At 56.3% G+C, this 18,277-nt stretch overlaps 1 protein-coding gene across 1 annotated transcript; it reads right to left on the bottom strand.

Moving 5' to 3' along the window:
• Positions 1–90: 90 nt before the first annotated feature.
• OLFML2B (olfactomedin like 2B) lies at positions 91–15,040 on the bottom strand. Its single transcript, XM_074152208.1, has 8 exons — positions 14,897–15,040; positions 13,532–13,795; positions 10,027–10,134; positions 6,180–6,356; positions 4,075–4,303; positions 2,683–3,228; positions 2,039–2,215; positions 91–1,707 (listed from the first exon to the last, which is right to left on the bottom strand). Exons 1-8 carry the CDS (start codon positions 15,038–15,040, stop codon positions 1,106–1,108), a joined length of 2,247 nt encoding a protein of 748 aa, XP_074008309.1. The 3' UTR covers positions 91–1,105.
• Between the last annotated feature and the right edge of the window lie 3,237 nt (positions 15,041–18,277).

The raw sequence follows: 18,277 nt of genomic DNA, 5'->3' as shown, positions 1-18,277 counted from the left end.
CGACCAAAATCCACCCAAAAAAAACCCTCGTGCATATTCCTGCACCCAGAGGGTGAACCAGACCCAAAGAAAGGCCCAAACAGATGCAAAGGTACTTGATCTTTTTATTAGTAACAGCAGGTAAATACAAGATGCTGCCAGGCTAGAAGGGCCAGGGCCGTGCCTCTGTGATGGGCTCCCAGTGGCCAACAGCTGGGACCAGGGAGAGCATGGCAGTGAGAGGGGACAAGGGCTGAGACCCTGCGGGAGACGGAGCAGCAGCGGGATGGGGAGCCAGGGCTCCCCCAGCCCCGAGGGCTCCCCCAGCCCCACAGCTCCCTGCCCAGGCAGCCCAGCGCCTGGTAGAACAGAGCCTTCACCTGGCAAATGCCAGAGGGGACTATTTTGGGTTACAAAATGAACAAACAAAAGCCATCTACACTTATTTACAGTGTCCCCCTCCCACCGCTGGCTCACTCCGTGTGTGAGTCAGGGCTCAGGGCATTCCTGGCCCCCGCCAGAGCAGGTCGCAAAGGGCAAAGCCCCAGCTGGACGGGCCAGTCCTCGGTGTTTAAGTGCCAGCACCAGGGGCTGCCGGAGCTGCACTCGCAGCCCCATTGTACAGCAGGATCTTGAAGGGCCTGCTGGCCATCAGCTGGGAAGATGGTCCCGCGAGACGGGACATTCCCACAGGACACACACCCCCTCCACCAGGACTGGCAGACCTCAGTGTCCCGCTAGCACCTGGTGCCTGCAGAAGAAAGGCCAGCTTTGCAATGGTTCTGGGTCTCTTGCTGATCATCTTTAGTTATAAACCTCATCAGGAAGACCACGTCTGGGCCATCTCATCCTCCGCGGGCAGGAGAGGCTGGTCTGTCCTCCCAGTGGAGGGACCTTCCCCACAGGAAGGGAAAACAGAAGCAAGGTTACAGCCAAGACAAAGGGGATGGTTCTGGCCTGGGGATTGATCTACAATCCACCATTAAAAAAAAAAAATACCCAGCTTGAAACAAAAACCCATCATTTACTCTTTGATTTGTACAAAATAACAATAATAACAATAAAAATAATAATAAAAAGGTGCTGGTGACCCCTGGCTTGCAGTGCCCCACTGGGGCAGGGGGTCTCAGTAGGCAAAGATGACATGGTAGGTGACTTGGTGCCCATTGTCCCAGGCATAGAGCAGGCGGTCTTTGGGGTTATAGTCTATCTGCGTGGTGTAGGCGTACTCGTTCTCAAAGAGCAGCCGGGGGATGATCTGCGTGTTGGTGTGCGTGTCAAAGGCATAGGAGATGTTGGCGTTCCTCTTGTTGTAGCTGTCAACTGCATACAGGACCCCACAGATGACAAAGCAGTTCCCGTAGAAGTTCTTCCGCAACCCCGTCCGCCACGTCGTCTCCTTCTGGGTGCTGAGGTCGGCTGCGTTTAGCTTGCTCAGCACGATCACCTCCTGGTTGAAGCCCTCATAGCTGATGGCCGGGTAGATGACCCACAGGCCATTCTCATCCACGGCAAAGTCCACGTCCGAGTGGCCCCGCCACCTCCATGGGGTGGATTCCTCGTAGGCCACGTCATGCAGCATGGCCCAAGCAGCCACGTACCGCTGCTTCAGGTCATATTTGATGATGTTGCGTGTGAAGGCCCGGTTGTAGTAGAAGGAACCATTGTAGACAACATGGCCCGTCCCGATCCAGCTGTACGGGAGCTTGTAGGAGTTGCTCCAGCGCCCTGCAGGGCAGAGACACCTTGCTGGTGAGACCCTCCCTTTGCTTTGGAGTTGGTGGCCCCGCCACAGCAATCCCCAGCGCCCTCTGCTCCCAGCCCTGCCTGCACTCCCTCCCCAGCCACCAGCCACAGCCTGGCAGGGTGACAAGCAAGTCCAGAGCCACCATGGACAGCCTGACCCCATGCTCTGAACCCCACACTGGGTACCAGTGCCCAAGAGGGGAGGGTCCCCGGGCAGAGCATCCCCCCATGGTACAGCATCCCAGGGAATGGGGATGCTACTTGGACCAGCCAAGCGGCAGCCAGTGCAGCATCAAGGATGGCGCAAGCCCACCTTGCTTGAAGTTGTCGAGGTTCCTGAACTCCACCAGCGTGTTCCCGTAGTAGTAGTTGGTGACATAGATCCGCTCCTCCCGGGCCAGGGGGTCCTTCATCCAGGCCCCCTCATTGCGCCCATAGGTGTTCTGGGTGGTGGGCCCCGAGATGGTGGATAGTGTGTCCTTGCAGCGCCCTGTGCAGGCAGAGAAAGGCTTGCAAGGCCCAAGGCAGGGTGGCCACACTCTCACCACTCCTGTTGGGGGTCTGTGGGCATCACCCCCTTGCATCTCCCTGCCCACCCAGCAGGTACCCCCATTGCCTCGGCCCGGGCTCAGCCTCACGAGGCCCAGCAGCACCAGGCCGATCCTGCAAAGAGGTCCCCGGGGTCCTGGCCCTGACTGAGACCTGTCCCAGATCCATCTCCAAGGAGGTCTCTTCCTGCCCTGCCCAGTCCCTCAAACTGGAAAGGGACTACAGCAGGTTCCAGAGTTAACAAAAGTAAAATCTGGTGCCTCAGTAAAGCGCTTGACCAGCCATCATCTTTATGACACCTCCCACCCATGATCAAATCCAGGTGTGCTGTGCACATGGACATGCTGTAGGTATGGGCCAGCTCCCACATGCATAGCTGGATTGCTGCAGGAACCTGCAAGCACTCACCAATGATGTTCCTGATGTCCTCCTCCTCCAGGGCCTGCTTTGGTGTGGCGGGGATGGTGGGGTTGACCGGTGTCGCAGGGGTGCTCTCCTGTCCCCAAGCTCCTGGGCTGCTCTCCAGGGCAGGGCTTGTCCCCATGTCACTCAAAGTCCCGGCAGTGGTGTCCACGGCAGGGCTGGGGACAAGGCTGGGGGCTGTGGGCAGGCTCTCCATGGCTGTGGTCACCACTGTGCTGGCCAAGGCCAGTAGCTGCGGGGTCCCCTCTTCCGCCAGTCCTGCCAGGGCAGTTGAGTTCTCCAGGGTGGGTGTCAGTTGGCTCACAGTGGTGGGGTCCGGTGTGGGCACCGTGGACATGGCAGGGGACAGGGGCACCGTGGCTGTTGCGGCAGTGTCGGCAGCCGGTGGGGTGGTGGGATCGCTGCCGGGGGTGGGCGGCCATCCCACTGGGGAGGGCTTCCTCACGGCCTCGCCTGCCCGGCCACTGGGCCTCAAGAGCTGGTCCTCAATCAGCAGGTCCACCGTGTTGTCCCCACTGAACAGCTCGTCCGCTGCCAAACACAGGCACAGGTGTCAGCCCCACAGCAAGGGGGAGCGGGTACCCTACAGTCCCTCTCCACCTGCCCCACCTCTGTGGCTCCTCCATCCAGGTTTTCTTTTACTAAATCCACATGATTTTCCTCTTAATTTCTAGCCAGAGAAGGGCTGGATGATGGGCAGGGGCTGATGGCGCCCACACTAGGAGGTCAGTGAGACCGTATCACATCCATGCCCACCGCCTCAGTCTGAGCGGAGCAGAAGGCGACCACCCATGCCCTTTGCTCCTCCACAAACCCTCGCACGCCTGTGCTGGCCGACCTCACCGCTGAGATGGCTCTGCACAGAAAGGGCACTTGCCTTGTTTGTCCGTGCTGCTGGGCCCTGGTGGCTTGCCCCCCAGCTCTCACTGTGGCCAGAGCCATGAGGAGCACCTCGCAGAGCTGCAGGACAGCCAGCCACCACTCTGAGCTGCCTCCCTGCCACCACAACCACTGCACAAACCTCCTGGGATGCCATCAGGCAGGTGGATCTGCAGGACTAATGTATGTAATAAACTTGCATTTACTTTCAGGAAACGTGTTGGTGCTGGGTGTTTTAAGCCATAGCAGTGACCTGTTTCCTTAGCTACGAGGGATTTTCCATGAAATAACACAACCGCACTGCTCCTCTGTGCAGTGCTTAAGGGCTGCAGAGCGGTGAGGTACCAATTGTCCCTCCTGCTCCAAGCCCTCCTTTCCATGGTGGCCCCACACAGTTTGCCCACCTGTTCCTGAGGAACTAGGACTAGGCAGGACTAGGGGACAGATGGTGGGACACAGACAGCTGTCCCACTAGACGCGGCTACAAACCCAACTCACGTTGCTCCTCGATGTCGTTCTCCGACTCGGTGGACTGGGCTTTGTAGTAGGTGACCCCTCGGACAATGGTTGGCTTGGAAGGAGGCCGGCTCCTTATGCGCAGCTTCCTCTGCAAGAGCTGCTTGGGCTTCTCATCCTCTGGAGAGAGGTGCAGCTCTGGGAGGGACTCGACAGAGTTGATCTGCTGGGAGATAGTTTCATCTTTCAGGAATCTTTCTTCATATTTGCCCTGGAAGAGACGCAGGAGGTTGTTACGGGATGGGCCAGAATGGCCATGTTTTGGGGGACGGGGCAGGTCAGGCTGGCCAGCTGAGCACTGGGAAGGGATGCTCTGTCCTCCCTCCTTTCTCGGGGTCAATCTCAGTCCCTTTTGCTGTGGGAAACCCCCCAGGAGACAGCGGGAGTGTCAGACCAGTGTTGCCTCTGCCTGACGTCGGTGCCACCCTGCAAACCTGGGACTCGGTGCTCAGAAAGGCATGGGGCGGTGGGATGCAAGGCATGCAGGCAGAGCGGGGGACCTCAGGGCGGCATTAGAAGGGTACACCCCTGACTGCAATCGCTTGCATGTCCATCCCCCAGACACTCCATTGCATGCCAGGGACTGAGGCAGGCAGCTGATCTGTAGGGAGCATGCAACGTGCACCAGGCTTTGGTAGAGCAGAGGGGCTGAAGGCACCTTCCCAGTGGGGCTGGGAACCCCCTGGGACAGGGACTGGGAACCCACCAGGGCAGGGACTGGGACACCCCCCCGCCGAGGGCAGGGACCAGGAGCTTCCCCCAGGGCAGAGACCAGGAACCCTGTGCAGAGGCAGCCACCAGCTGCCGCAGCTCATGCCTGAAGGACTTCGTCTCATTAAAGGAAATCGGAAAGACAGCCTGAAGGTTGAAGCAGTGCCCATTTGGCTGCGAAAACGGGCTCAGGGTTCCTCCGCAGCCCTGCTGCAATTAGCAGCGAGGAAAGGGGAACATTGGGAAATGAGGTCACTCGGGGTAATAAAAGCCCCGCACTGCACTCTCCTGCCTGGCTGGGGCTGGCTCCTCTCCAGTGGGCACCGGAGCCCCAGCTCAGGTCACAGCCCAGGGAGCAGAGGGAGAGGGGCTGGGAGGGCTGCTGGACACCCTCTGCCACAGGACACAGGTCTCCCCCTGAGCAGAGTGCACTGGCACATCTTGGTCAGTGCCATTTTCCCACCCACCGACCCCCAGCGCCTGTGTGGGGAGCCCACCATTCTCCCTGCAGGGGCTTGGGGCGCCTACTCCTATGTGGGACCTGCAATGCCTACTCTCAGCTGCTGGGGAGGGGGGGCAATGTGCAGGCTGTCCTCACCCCCAAGAGCTGAGCACCCCTGTTTGGAGCTGGAGATGATACAGTGACCATTCCCCCCTCCCCAAACACCTCCTTTGCCCCTGCAGAGGGGACACGGGTAAAGGCAGGATGCTCCAGAAGCCACCCAGTATGGACCAGAGCAGCATGAGGCCATCTTACACTGCAGCACCAAAGCAGCAAGGGCGTCAGGACACCCTGGGTGGGTCTTTTCCCAAAACACCCAACAGCACAGGAACTGCTGCCCCAGGCAGAGGATGTCCCCTTGCTGGGCAGAGCCCACAGAGACCCCCACGGTCTGGGGGTGGGTACCGGAGCCAGCGGGATGCCCAACTCCCTGACCGGAGCCAGCCAGGCACAGGGGCTGGCTGGGGAGGGGTAATTCCCCGGGGGGGGAGGGTGACAGGCTGTCCCTCCACCGAGCCCTCAAGCCCTGCTAATCAAAGGCTCTGAGTTTCCCAGCGCTTCCCAGCCGGCCCCGCAATGACATCACTCTTTCCAAGCAGCACGGCTGCCGCTGACCTCGAAAACCAACAACCCCACGGGAAGGGGGGAGGCCTGGGGAGCAGCTTGCTCCTGTTCCCTCCTACGTCCCGGTGGCAGCTGGGCTGTGCTGAGAGAAGCAGGCTGGAGCTGGAGGCACAGAAACGGGGGTCAGCAGAGCCAAGAAGAAAATAGCCCCGAGCCGGTGGCCTGCTGGGGTGGGCCACATCCAGGAGACACCTTCTGGGCTGGCTTGCACAGTGACTTCAATCTGTGCAGCCCTCTGGGACAGTCATACCTCTGCGTGCGTGTAGGCAGCCTCAGCATCCCGCTGCAGTGAGCTCTCGATGTCAGCAAGGCTGTTGGTGATGAGGCTGGAGCAGTTCTCTCTGTCTCTGTGGTGGGGATCCTGCAGACCCTCCTCCATGTTGGCTCCTGTCTGGTGGCCTTCCTGTGTGAAGTTCCTGGACATGCCCTAGAAAAGCAAGAGAGGAGACATTACCCCATATAAAGACAAGGGATGCTCCACAGTCCCCAAACCACAGCCCCAGAGCCAGTGAGCTCTGTGCTCCCATCCTGGGCTCACAGCTAGGTTTCTCTGTGGAGCTGTGCACTTCAGCTGCTAAGAAGGTGCCCCTGACCCCAGTGGAATCCAGAAATCCCATCCCTGGTGCACACATCCCAGATCCACTCTTTGCCATGGGGTGCCATGGACCAGGAGAGTGGCCTTGAGGTTCTTCAACACCCATCTTCAGCCACACTTGCCAGCTCATAGAAGGAAGAGGAAAAGACAAGTTAAAACATCCTAAGTCCCAGCCTTGTCCTTTGCCTATGGCAGCCAAGTTCATCTCCTATTAATTAATCCCACTTTCCTAGCAGGGTCCCATCCTGCTGGGGCCAGACGCTGCCTGCCTAACCCCCAAGGCAAGTCCTCAAGGTCATCATCCCATTTGTCCAGTTTCTGTTCTCCTGGTCCTGCCCTGCTGCCTGGCCACGCAGCGCCCGCACTCAGGGACTGCTCCTCCCCATCACCTTCTGCTCCCACAGAGGAGAGGGAGAATTTATGAAGAGGAAGAGAGGCAGTGACCCTCAGAGAGCTGTCTCACACTGGGAGGAGGCTGGGGTGGGCAGCTGATCAGGCAGCCCAGGGCACGCAAACCCCTTTGCTCTTCTCAGTCCCCCAACCATAGGCTCATCTTATCACCAAGGGGTTATTATAGTCTCTGCTCATCGCTCCTTGGTCTGTTACATCTTAAATGGCAACTGCTTTGAATAGGTGGCACATCAATCAAAGCATTTTCCCACAGAGACTGGGGGCGGTTCCCCCTGATCCTTCACTTTCAATCTGTCCTGCCATTAATTTCTTCTAAAACCCACCATGACCTCCATCTGCGACCTCAAAATTGCCAGCTGATGCAACAGCTGCAAACTAAAGACAAAGCAGAGAAGCTTCCTCGCTACAGAAGGCACTAGCTCTGAGGACCAAGTATTTGGGGGTTCATTCCCTTGACCAACGCTATTTGTGTAAAATGCCTTGTTATACTGGAAGCAACTCGCAATACCTTCTCATCTCTGCAAAAATACCATCCTGAGTTCAGTTAACCCCCAACCCCCTCCATGAGTATCCGAACTCCCAGTCTTTACCCAGGAGTTGTGAGTCACAGCTTTATCATGCAATTTTAAGGCTGAGTCCTATAACGCAGGGACTTTTCAGCAAGCATTTTGCTGTAGTAAGAAAAGGAAAAGGGGGCCTGATGATGCTCTCCCAGGAGCAGGGCAGGAGCAGAAGCAGCTTCAACACCCTCCTCCTTTTGTGACGATGGCTGATTCCGAGAGCCTTGTGCCCTTATCACTTATTCTGTGTAATGTTTGGCTTATGACCTGCTTAGGGATAAAATCTGCCTCCCCTTGAGTGGGGAGGCACCACCAAAGCCTGGCCTGTGATGCTGTTTGAGGCTGCTCAGCTGCTTCGCTGGGGAGCAGCTGCCAAAAGCACACCCGCCTGGGAGGCCGATGCTTTGAAGTGATGCCAGGCTCTTGTTCAGCATCTCAGCTGTCCGTTGTATCAGATCCCACGGCTGAGGCAGGGTGTGATCCTCCTCCTCCTCCTCCTAACAGGAATTTACGTGCTAAGCCAGCTGCAGGAAGCGTTTCACACCTGCTGCCTGCGCCAGCTCTGTCCTGCCCCAGTGGCACTGGGAAATCTCCATCTAACCCAGACCTCTCCTGTCCTCCTCCATCCCATCTGAGTGCCTGCAGGCAGCTTCAGCTGCTCATTACGTGATCCTACAACCCTGCTCCTGGGAAATTAAAGACCCAAATCTGTGAATTCCCCACTCCTACACCTTCACTGCTCCCTCTCTGGCCAAATTACTTCAGCCAGACCAGACTAATTCTGCCCTTCTGCCTCACTGTGACAGGCTGTGAGCAGAGCAGCCACACTGCAAGGCCACCCCAATGTGCCCAGACAGACGAGTGCCACCAGGACCACTCACACTGAACCCCCTGTGCAGGAACAGGCTGGTAGACAGGGCCACTTTGGTATGAAGACAAGTGCACATGAAGTAATCCTTTGGGTCATCTGTCAATACATGAACTCCTAATACTTACCTTAGCCTCCAACTCGACCATCAGCAAGGTTTTTGAGGAACCTGCACTCCCCACTCACTGACCTGATGGGCTGTGTCACTCTGATGGCCTGTTCCATTTAAAGGTGACAATGTCTGACAGCAACATTTTCGGGCAAGTAGTTTCAAGGCGAGACAAATTCATGGACCGCAGATCCATAAATGATACCGAAAAAGGGGTTGGCCCTTCCGTCATCCCTAATCCAGCTAACTGTGGATATTAAACAGCAACAGATCATCGATCTGTCCTGCTGGGGCCCTTTCTGTTCACCGCAGCATCCCCTTCTTTGGGCAAGCCCAGCTCACCATATCGTGGGGCAGGGCTCACCCCCACCACAAAACCCGTGGCTACCAGCCCCGCAGTGGCAAAGGTCCCCGACAGGGATGCACAGCATGGGGCTGGTGGCACAGGTCCCACTTCCCTCGCTCCTCTCCCCTAATTAGCAAAGGCTCGGCAGCAAACCCAAGTAACAACTGGAGAATACGCTAAACCACAGAAAGAGGGTGGGATTGCGAACAAAAACATTGGTTCTTTGTTATTTTTAGACCTCAAAATCCCTCTTCCCCCTTCTGGGTCAAACACTGTGCTTGGAAACCCAGAGCCCCCCAGGCAAGTTTGCTCCTCTCGCTGTCTCCTTCCTGACCCCGGGATGGAGCACACCGTGCCTTCCCGAAACACTTTGCAAGTGGAATTTTGGCTTTATAAATCATCGCCTCTCGGCTCCTGGCTGCAGACAAACGGGACTGCTCCACTCCAACAAGAATGTGGAATTACTGTCCCAGATACGGACCACGGGAGAAAACTCCAGTATTTAATCTGGCAACCTGTTGCTACATAGCTGAGTGTAGCTCAACAAATGGCAAACCCTATGTTGTACTAACCAAAGAAATATTAAACTGTATGGAAGTGAAAATGATTTCACTAGAAGTCTGCTCTAAAAAAAATGGAAGGTACTTTATCTATCTTTTTAGCAGCACTGAAGGTTCAGCTCTTTTTAAATGCAGGCCAAGATGTAACTTGGTCCTTAAGGAATTTGACCTCCTTGGCTACCAGCTGTCCCAGTGAGCTTGTCCCTGCATCAGCCCTGAACCGCTCACCCCCACATCAAACAGCACAAAAGCACCTGGTTGAGAGCAACTATCGCACCGGTACAGACATAAAACTGAAAGAAGGAAAAACTTAATAAAAAGGCCCTTTGAACCTTCTGGTGAGGCCATGGTTGGGATCTCACACATAGTTTGGGCCACAAGGGATGGAGGGAACTGGAGAGGGTTATGGGAGGCTGACGGGGTGGTGATGCCCTGGGCACTACCTGTGAGGAACAGTGGAGATCTAGCTTGGAGAGCCTAGCCTGGTCTAGTTTGGACAGTCTAGTTTGGTCTTGTTCAGCCAAATAGTTAATTAACATTTCTTCCAAAAGGAACCAGGCTCTGAACACACCAAAGGTACTAAGTACTTAGTTTGAGGCAAGTCCCACTGAAGGCAACAACCTCGAAGGAGAAAAGGACTCATCTTACCTTCTCAAGCTTTTCCACCCGACCCACCAGCTTGGTTGTGACTGAGTGCAGCTTCAGGAGGTCCAAGCCATAAAAGGCACTTTCCAGCATCTCAACGATGGAGGACAGCTGCAAGGCAAAGGTAGCACAGTGTCAGTCAGAGGCCTTTGCTATAAAGTACCCTGCGTGGTAAGAAGTTTATTGGAACACAAGTTTTTCTTTTCACAGCCCTGCCACATCGCTGCTGCAGTCAGGAGCACAGCACGCAGAGTTTCAGGGGTTCAGGAGCATGTTTTGGGCGCTGGGGATTAGTGAGCAAGGAAGAGCACTGCCGTCCTTGCCAGCTCTAGACAGGCTCTCTCACAAGCCCAAGGGCTTAGCTACACCGTCAGTGACGTGACTGGCAACAAACGAGGCAATAAGCATAAAAGTGAGTTTTATATCAGACTCTGAGTTTGTGCCATCCCATGCTTTTTTTTCCTGGAACAAGAAGAAACTTGTTAAAAAATTTTAAAACATTCACAAATGCATGAGTGAAGCAATTGAAATTCAGTGCCAACCTGGTAAGAGTTTGCTTCCCTGGTGAACAACTTTATTAGAGGGATGCTGCTTTCTCCTTCAATCACCCATTTCAGAGATGCCCTGTATTTAATTCACCTCCTTCCTGCAGCAGGAAGGGTTGCGTCCCCGTATCCTGCTCAGCACCAGCAATACCCTCCCTCTGCCTTTCGTAAGGTCCCCGGAGGTCACTCCGCAGAGGACAGTACCAAGCCAGGCACAGGCTGGTGGCCAGAGCTCCCAGGCCATCCCCTGCCTCTGCTCCCACACACGCCTGCTCCCTCCAGTCCCATATGTCCCCGCACATACAGCACGGTACTCAGACCTTACAGCCCTGATGGCTGAGAAGTATTTTCTGTGCATGGGAATTACTATAAAGCGATGACATTTTCTCCCAGCAGCTACAAACTAGTCAACAGAGCTCCGTCAACATGGGAGAAGTACAGGCAGCGCTGCTGGCAGCACTCTGAGTTTCCATCCCGGCCTCTGCAGTCTCCCTGTGGAGCTGACAGCAAAGGAAAGATTTTTTGGGCCAGATAAAATGGCAGCATTAAGAGACAAGGACTGTTTTATGGCTATGCATCCACTTTCCACCAAGAACTGGATGGAGACAACCGATACAATGCACACAACCTGCCAGACAGCCACTAGACACATGTGCTTTCCCTCCAGGCTGGATAATTTCCATCAACGCACAAAGGTTGCAGACTTTATTAAGCACCTTCCAAATCTTCCTGAACACAGACTCCTTGCACAGACTCTGCATCTGAGACCCCCAAAACGCGCACTGCGCCTACAAGCAGTGGAGCAGCAAGCTGCAATTTCACAAAAATAGATCTTAGAGCCAGCTACCGCTGCCAACACCAAGTTGATTCTCCCCAAAGCACCATACTGATGCACTCACCAACTCACTGGTTCCTTCCCTTCACCCAGACTTTGCAGACTTTGGCTCTCACCGTCTGATGGTCCATGCATTCCCATGGGACCTCATTAAAGGCACAGATGGGACTGAAACCTTCAGCTGGGATGCCCAGCACAGCCATTCAGCACTCCATTGGGGTGCCCCAGGTGTACCCCTCCTCCCCAGGCTTCTCTAATCTCTTCCTCACTGTTCCCTTGGGGATGCATCCTCCCGCCCATCTGCCAATAAGAGAGAGCTCTCATTTTGGAGACCTTTCCACAGCTCTCCCACAAACAGAGTACCTAGGGGTTTTGAGTCAGAGCATGAGAAAGCCTGGTAAAACGCACAAGAGACACAGAGCACACCTACGTGAGTCCCGCTGCTGGACCAGGCGGGAATGATGTTCATCAGATCAACAAGGAGAGTAAAAACCCTGGGGCTGTTAGGAGCAATGAGGTGGCCTGCCCTGTCCCTCCTGCTCTCCACACTGAAGAGCGTGAGAGCTGCTCCTGAGTCACATAAGAACCGGAGCAGTGTCCTCTCTTGGCTCCCAGATTCTCCTTGTTGTTTCCAGCGTACCTGACCCCAGGAGGGACTCTGTGGTCAGCGAGAAAGCAAGGCTGTTTTCACAGCTCCTGGGGTTTGACTTTTGCAGCAAAGAAAAACCCCACGTGTGTATATTTGGATAAATCTTGTGAAATCGTTTGGCTGCAGATCCTTGTGAAATGAGCTGGGGAGTCTGGGCCAGTTCCTAGAGGACAAGCTTTCACACCACAGCTGGCTGTGAGCAGCTCCCCGGTGGGAAGAGACAGCCAGAGCCAAGGGCGCAGCTAGCCATGCTGCTCTGCTGCTCCTGGAGGCTGACCGGCTCTGGAGAGGATGGGGAGAGAGGTGAGAGCTGCTGGTGGAGGAGGTCTGCCTGCTTCCAGGTGAGGGACTTCAGGGGTGGCTCTGTCACCCTGCAGGGTGACCCCTCCCCTGACCACAGAGAGCTGACGGCTCCTCATCTAAGGCCAAGTGGGACATCCTGGCTTCTCCTGCAGGCGAGGGACCACCAAACAACTCCAGACTCGGAGTCCTCCTTCCTTGAAATGATGGATTATCTGCCTGTGCCTGTTTACCTTGCCTAGCTGCGGGGGAGCTTGGACAAAAAGCTGCTAACTGCCTGCAGTTGGACAAGATGAAACACATCCTCAAGCTCCAAATTAATTAGAACAACCCCATAATGGTGGCCCCGGCAGGCTGCCCCGCAGCACCTCGCATGCTGCCTGCCTTCCCACCTGAGCTGGGACTAGCAGCACTGCCACAGGGTACATCCCATCACCACCCACACGAATGCCACCAGCCCTCAAACTTCTGCTCTGGGGACTCCCCAGGGCTGGACCAAGCCTTTGGGGAGGATTTCTAATGCCCCATGCAGATAGCAAACCAGAAATGCCAGATGCTAGACCAGCAAAAATAAGCATGCAAGAAAAGTCACAAGTATTTAGTACAAACACTGTCACATTTGGAAAAGGGGTACATATTACTAAAGGGATAAAATACTAAATAGTATAGAAGCGTCAGCATTTAAAATAACAAAAGCCATCCTGCCATCAGCCAGCTGTGTAACACACCCTCACGCTGACGCATCAGCAGCTTTTGGCCCATGGAGGCCAAACCAGCTTTTTGCGTGGATCCTCAGAAGCCCCTCTCTGCGATGGGAACGAGATCTGGCAGCTGCTGAGCGGAGCAGAGCTGTCCCCCTGGGGACACTTAGCGCTCGACAAAGGGCAGGGAGCAGCCCAGTCCCTCCTGGGCTTCCAGTGCAGGCAGCCACGGTGGACCCCAGGCAGCACGGGATAAATTGGGCAGCGTGCTGCTGAGTGATTCATCGGCTGCAGCTGCTTGAAGCAATCCCTTACGCTGAGCTTGATTTTTATATCCAACATGCAGATATGAAAGTAACTAGGAGACGTTTTAGAGAAAAAGTTTAGGAAAAATGTTTTTCAGAAAAAGCTCCAAAAGAAAAGGCTTCAGCAGATCTCTCCCTCCCAAAAGACCCCCGAATTCAAGCTGCTCTCATACCTTCAGGTCGCTGCTCTCGGCCTCCCGCAGCTTCTTCAGCCTGAAGTCCCCCTCACAAGGATTGAGCGCCGAGGGGGGGGCCACACACGCACACTTGCAGCTGGGTCCTGACGTGATGGTTTCCACCGTGTAAAAATCCTCTGCTTTGAAAGCGCCTTCATTAATCCTTTGGCAGGCGCCACGGCCCAGGGGTCTGACCAGGCATTTGCACCGACAGTCGGAGCCTTCAGACACCGCCTTCACCTTGTCGTAGTCACCTAACAGCTGAGCACAGGTCACCGGCAGTTAGCAAACTTCTCGTCCTCTGCTTGCCCAGCAAGGGACAAGGACACCCTGGACCTTGAGGTCCAAGCAAGGACACTTTGGATACCCTGAACTTCGAGGAAACTGGCTGGCTCTTCCAAAATCTGCTGACCAAGAAGTTTTCTAGAGAGCACAGAGCTTTCTGATCCCTACCTACAAGGGGAATAAAAACTGGCTTCTTCCAACAGGGTATTTTTTATTCCACTTTGCGTAAAATGGACCTAGCTGCTTTGAATTTTAAATATGAGAATTTTAAATTCCTGCTGTCTTTTAGTGATCCATGTCCAGTAGACCAAATAAGTCACCTGCTACACTGAGCAAGGTTTCTTTACATGGGTAAGGGTGCCCTAGAAGGGCAACTGAAAGCTACCCTATAAGCAGCGTAACCTGGTGGTGAAGCAGTATTTCTGATTAGCCCCATACAATGCCAGGAATTTCCTTTACGGAGATTTGCAGACAGCGCTTCTGAAAGCCCGAGCACAAAAATAACTTTGACGGTATGTTTCCAATAGTCTCCACGTTAGCCATTTCCGAGGGCAGATAATAGCACACAGTCTGATCGGCCAAATCTAGCAGAAACCTCCACCACATCCCACTGGCAGGGAAAGAGCCTGGATCCCTCCCCTCGGCACACAAAGAGGCTCCACCAATTCCCCTCCCAAGGAGCTCCCCTTTTTTTGAGTCTCCCCCAGGGAGATAATAGGATGGAGGCTGTGAACTGCTCCCCACTGCACTTCAGTGAGTTCACTGCACCCCAGGAGATAAAAGTCTCTCCAGATGCACCCCCCCAGCACCGCTGGTGAGCCCTGGGTGAGCGCACAGCATCACCCAGTATCACCGACCATGTGCACTCAGTATCACCCCAGGCGTGCACAGCACCACCCAGCATCTCCGAGCACGTACACCCAGGGTACGCACAGCGGCACCCAGCACCACCCAGGGTGCACACGGCATCCCCCCCCTCCCGCCCTCACGCCCGGCGCTGCCCAGCCCCACGTCGCGGTACCCAGCACCCCCCGAGGTGCCCAGCATCCCGCCCGTGCCCCGCATCCCAGCAGGTACCTGGGAGAGGATGTTCTCCTGGTTGTCCGCCTCGTCCTGCAGCGGCTCGGCGGAGGGCCCGGCCGTGCCGGCGGGGGGGGACCCTGCCCGGCAGCCGGCGCCCAGCGCGGCCAGGCAGAGGAGCAGCGGCAGCGGCTGAGCCATGGGCGGGCGGCGGAGGGGGCCGGGACCGGGGTCGGCTCGGAGCCGCCGCTGCTCGCTCAGGTGCGACGCGGAGGGCGCGGGCGGGGCCGGGCCGGGCTCCCGCCCCGGTCCTCCCTCTTTCCCTCCCAACCTCCCTCCCTCCCTCCGCGGCGGGACGGGCCCCCGGGCGGGGCCGGGAGGGCGGCGGGGCGGGGACGGGCCGGGGCCGCCCCAGGCGGTGGTTTCCACCTGCGGCGGGGGCTCCCCGCAGCCCACCCCCAGTCAGGCGGTCCGTGGGCCCGGTGCTCACGCAGCCTCCGTGGGAAAGGGAGAGCCTTGTGCCGGGGCAAAGGCTGATGCCAGGGGGCAGCGGGAGGCCACGGGGACTCGGGCATCGTCTGCCCAAAGCAGGTTGCGGGTGAGCTCCTGCGCGTGGGGCTTCTCCGGGGGGGCTGTAACCCACCCGGCAGCACGTCTTCCCAAAACGCCCGCATTGCCCTTCTGCACCGAGCAAACCTGCGCATCCCAGCCCTGCGGTTTGCCAGGGAGCCCGTGGGGGATGGAAAGCCATCTTTACAGCTTGGCTCATTTTCCATCTCCAGTAACAGCCTGGCTCTCATCCTCCGTGTGCTTTGGGTCACGGGGAAGCCATGCTGTTGGCACAGCACGGCACACCACGCCTGCAGCTCTCCAGTAACGCTGCATCCACTGGGGTCACGCAAGCACCCAGTGTTTGTTTCGGAGACAGGCTCCCAGCCATGAGTGCAGACCTCCACGTGCTTACTGAAATTTAGGCTGACGCTGACAGGAAACGGCCACGCACTGGCAGTCCTGTATCCTTCTGCACCTCCTGCCAAACGGAAGCGTCCTGGACGCACTGTTCCTGGGAAAAGCACAGGCAGGGCATCCTCTGCTGCGTAGGTGTCTGCACTGCGGTGATGATGTCTGGGCCTCAATAATTCGTGATTGAAACCTGAGATTCCCTTGTAAATGTACCGATTGCAATCAAACACACGCCAGCACCGTGCCTCAGGTTTGGCACAGGCTTGTTTTTACCTCAAAGCCTGCCCATAGGTCAGAGGGAGAAGCCACACTCACAGCGGATGGCACAAGAGGCCACACAAAGCTCTTGCTGAAGCAAGGCTGTGCAGCAGTGAAGCACTCCCAGGCCTTAACGCATACGTGTCCCAAAACCATCCCAAACCTGGTGCCTGCAGCCCCGGGACAGGGCACCTCTCTAGGAGGGGCTCCTGCTCTCATGTCCCGTTGCTCTTTCCCAGGGACAAGCTGGAGAGATGAAGCTGCCAGACACAAAGAAAACATTCTGTGTGAGAGAGGAAGCAGCTGAGGCATGGGGGACAGCACAAGCTGCTGACTCCAGGTCCAGGACCGCAGGCTCCATGTGGCATGGCGCTGTGCCTCCCTGTCCTCTGGCCTCCCTGGGAAGCAAAGCTTGTGGAGAAGGGGGCAGGGATGCGTGGGTTCCTGCAGAACAGAGCAGGAGGGGAAGCAGCCAGGGACGATGGGAGGACAAGGACAGGCAGCCTTTGGGCAACTAGAGAGCAGCGGGAGGGGGAAGGCATTTCTAAAAGCCTCCCCCCACTAACCTCTCTCAAGGATAAAATGTCCCTCAGGCACCAGCTCTTTCACTTCCATTTCCACCACTCAGTGCTGACAACAGCTGAACTTCCCCGGGGGGGCAGCTACTCCATCTGTCAGCACAGACCGCCCTGAGGCTGAAAGATCGGGGCTTCTGGAGCCTCCAGCTCATGTCCTGTGGGGCCTCCAGGAGATCTCAGCTGGCTCAGAGCGCTGGACCCCCAAGCAGACGTGTCACCATCAGGGCTAGCAGCTGAGAGCAGCCCCGAGAGGTCCCATGGCAAGCAGCACCTAAAACTTTTTAAGCCTTTTTCTAACAGCACTTTCAAAGGCTGGAAAAAGAAAGAAAACAAATCAACCACAGTATTTCAAAATGAAAAGGAGAGATTTCACGTATTACTGACATTCCGTGTTGATTTCTTTTCTTTATAAGGGGAAGAAAGCCTTTCTGGTGGTATTTAGCTTGGGTTAAAGACAAGTTTAAGCCTGTCCTTCGGGGGCAAGAGGAGACAGTATCAGACACTTTGGGTTCACTGTGGTCATCTCCAAAGTCTGAACATTCCCCTTTCAAGAAAAAAAACAAGACAAACCCACAGACAGAGGAGGACAGCAGACCAAGTAAGTGTGGCCCTGGTTTTTCTGTCTTGCTGAAGAAGGCTGGCCCAGACCCTGGCCTAAGCATGAAGACCCAGTGTCCCCACACCTGACCCCATTCTCTATGACTGGTCTCATGCAAAGCCTGTGCTGTCCAAGGAAGTGGGTAGACAGTGCTCTTCAAGTACCACAAATGAAAATGTCACCAAGTCTGGGAAAAAGGGAATCTAACGGCTCCATGACAGGCAGCACAGCATCTCTGTGCCTGGAGTTGTGGGTGCAAAAAACCTGCCCTCCCCCAGATCCTCCTGGAAAGAATTGCCTTGTGCACCTTCCACCACCCTGTGCTGATCTGGGCTCCCTGGAGGTCTGGGCAGTGCTTTGTGAGAGGCACTAGCAGCAGGGAGTCTGAATTTATGGGTCCAGTCAGGCCACAGATACGATGGTGGGTCTGGGATCATATAGGTCCTGATGTGGGATGCTAGGGCTAGGCAGCCACTTATTTTGATTTTAGGGGATGCCGAGCTTGGCAGGATCGAGGGTGGCAGCACATGCTGCGGCACATCGTGCACTTTGGGGACAACCACTGCCATCCTCAGCTCTGGGGTGGCCGGGCCCTCCCCTCGCCCGGGAACCGCTCCCCGGGGGATACTCAGTGCCGAGGGCGAGCGGCCCCGGGCAGGATCCCGAGCCGGTTCCCGGCGCTGCCGCCGCCGCTCCCGGGCTGTGCCCGCCGCCGGCCGCCGTCCCCTCCGCGGGAGCGCAGCACCACCGCGTGGCACCGCAGCCCCACGCACGGCCCGGCAGAGACAACCCGGGCGCTTGGGGCTGTCACTCGTTAAAATTCTTTGCCACTAAAATGCTTCATATTAGGGGCAGAGGGCCAGCGCTGGCCTGCCTGAGACCCTCCCCGACCCTTCTCCAGGCTGAACAGTCCCAGCTCGCCCAGCTTTTTCCTCGCAGGAGGGATGCTCCGGTCTCTTCATCATCTTAGTGGCCCTCCACTGGACTCTTCCCAGTATGCCCATGTCTCTCTTGTACTGGGCAGCCCAGAATTGGACACAG

The sequence above is a fragment of the Numenius arquata genome, chromosome 8 (genome assembly GCF_964106895.1).
Source record: "Numenius arquata chromosome 8, bNumArq3.hap1.1, whole genome shotgun sequence".
Classification (NCBI taxonomy): domain Eukaryota; kingdom Metazoa; phylum Chordata; class Aves; order Charadriiformes; family Scolopacidae; genus Numenius; species Numenius arquata.
This window is presented reverse-complemented; position numbering and strand designations above follow the sequence as displayed.

Bases quoted from the DNA above. Each gene is read 5' to 3' on its own strand.
- OLFML2B (XM_074152208.1), bottom strand. From the start codon at position 15,040: ATGGCTCAGCCGCTGCCGCTGCTCCTCTGCCTGGCCGCGCTGGGCGCC. The intron at 4,304-6,179 runs GTATGACTGTCC...CGTCTCTTCCAG, and splicing joins CTGCCTACACGCACGCAGAG to GGCAAATATGAAGAAAGATT. The intron at 3,229-4,074 runs GTGAGTTGGGTT...TGTGTTTGGCAG, and splicing joins GAACGACATCGAGGAGCAAC to CGGACGAGCTGTTCAGTGGG.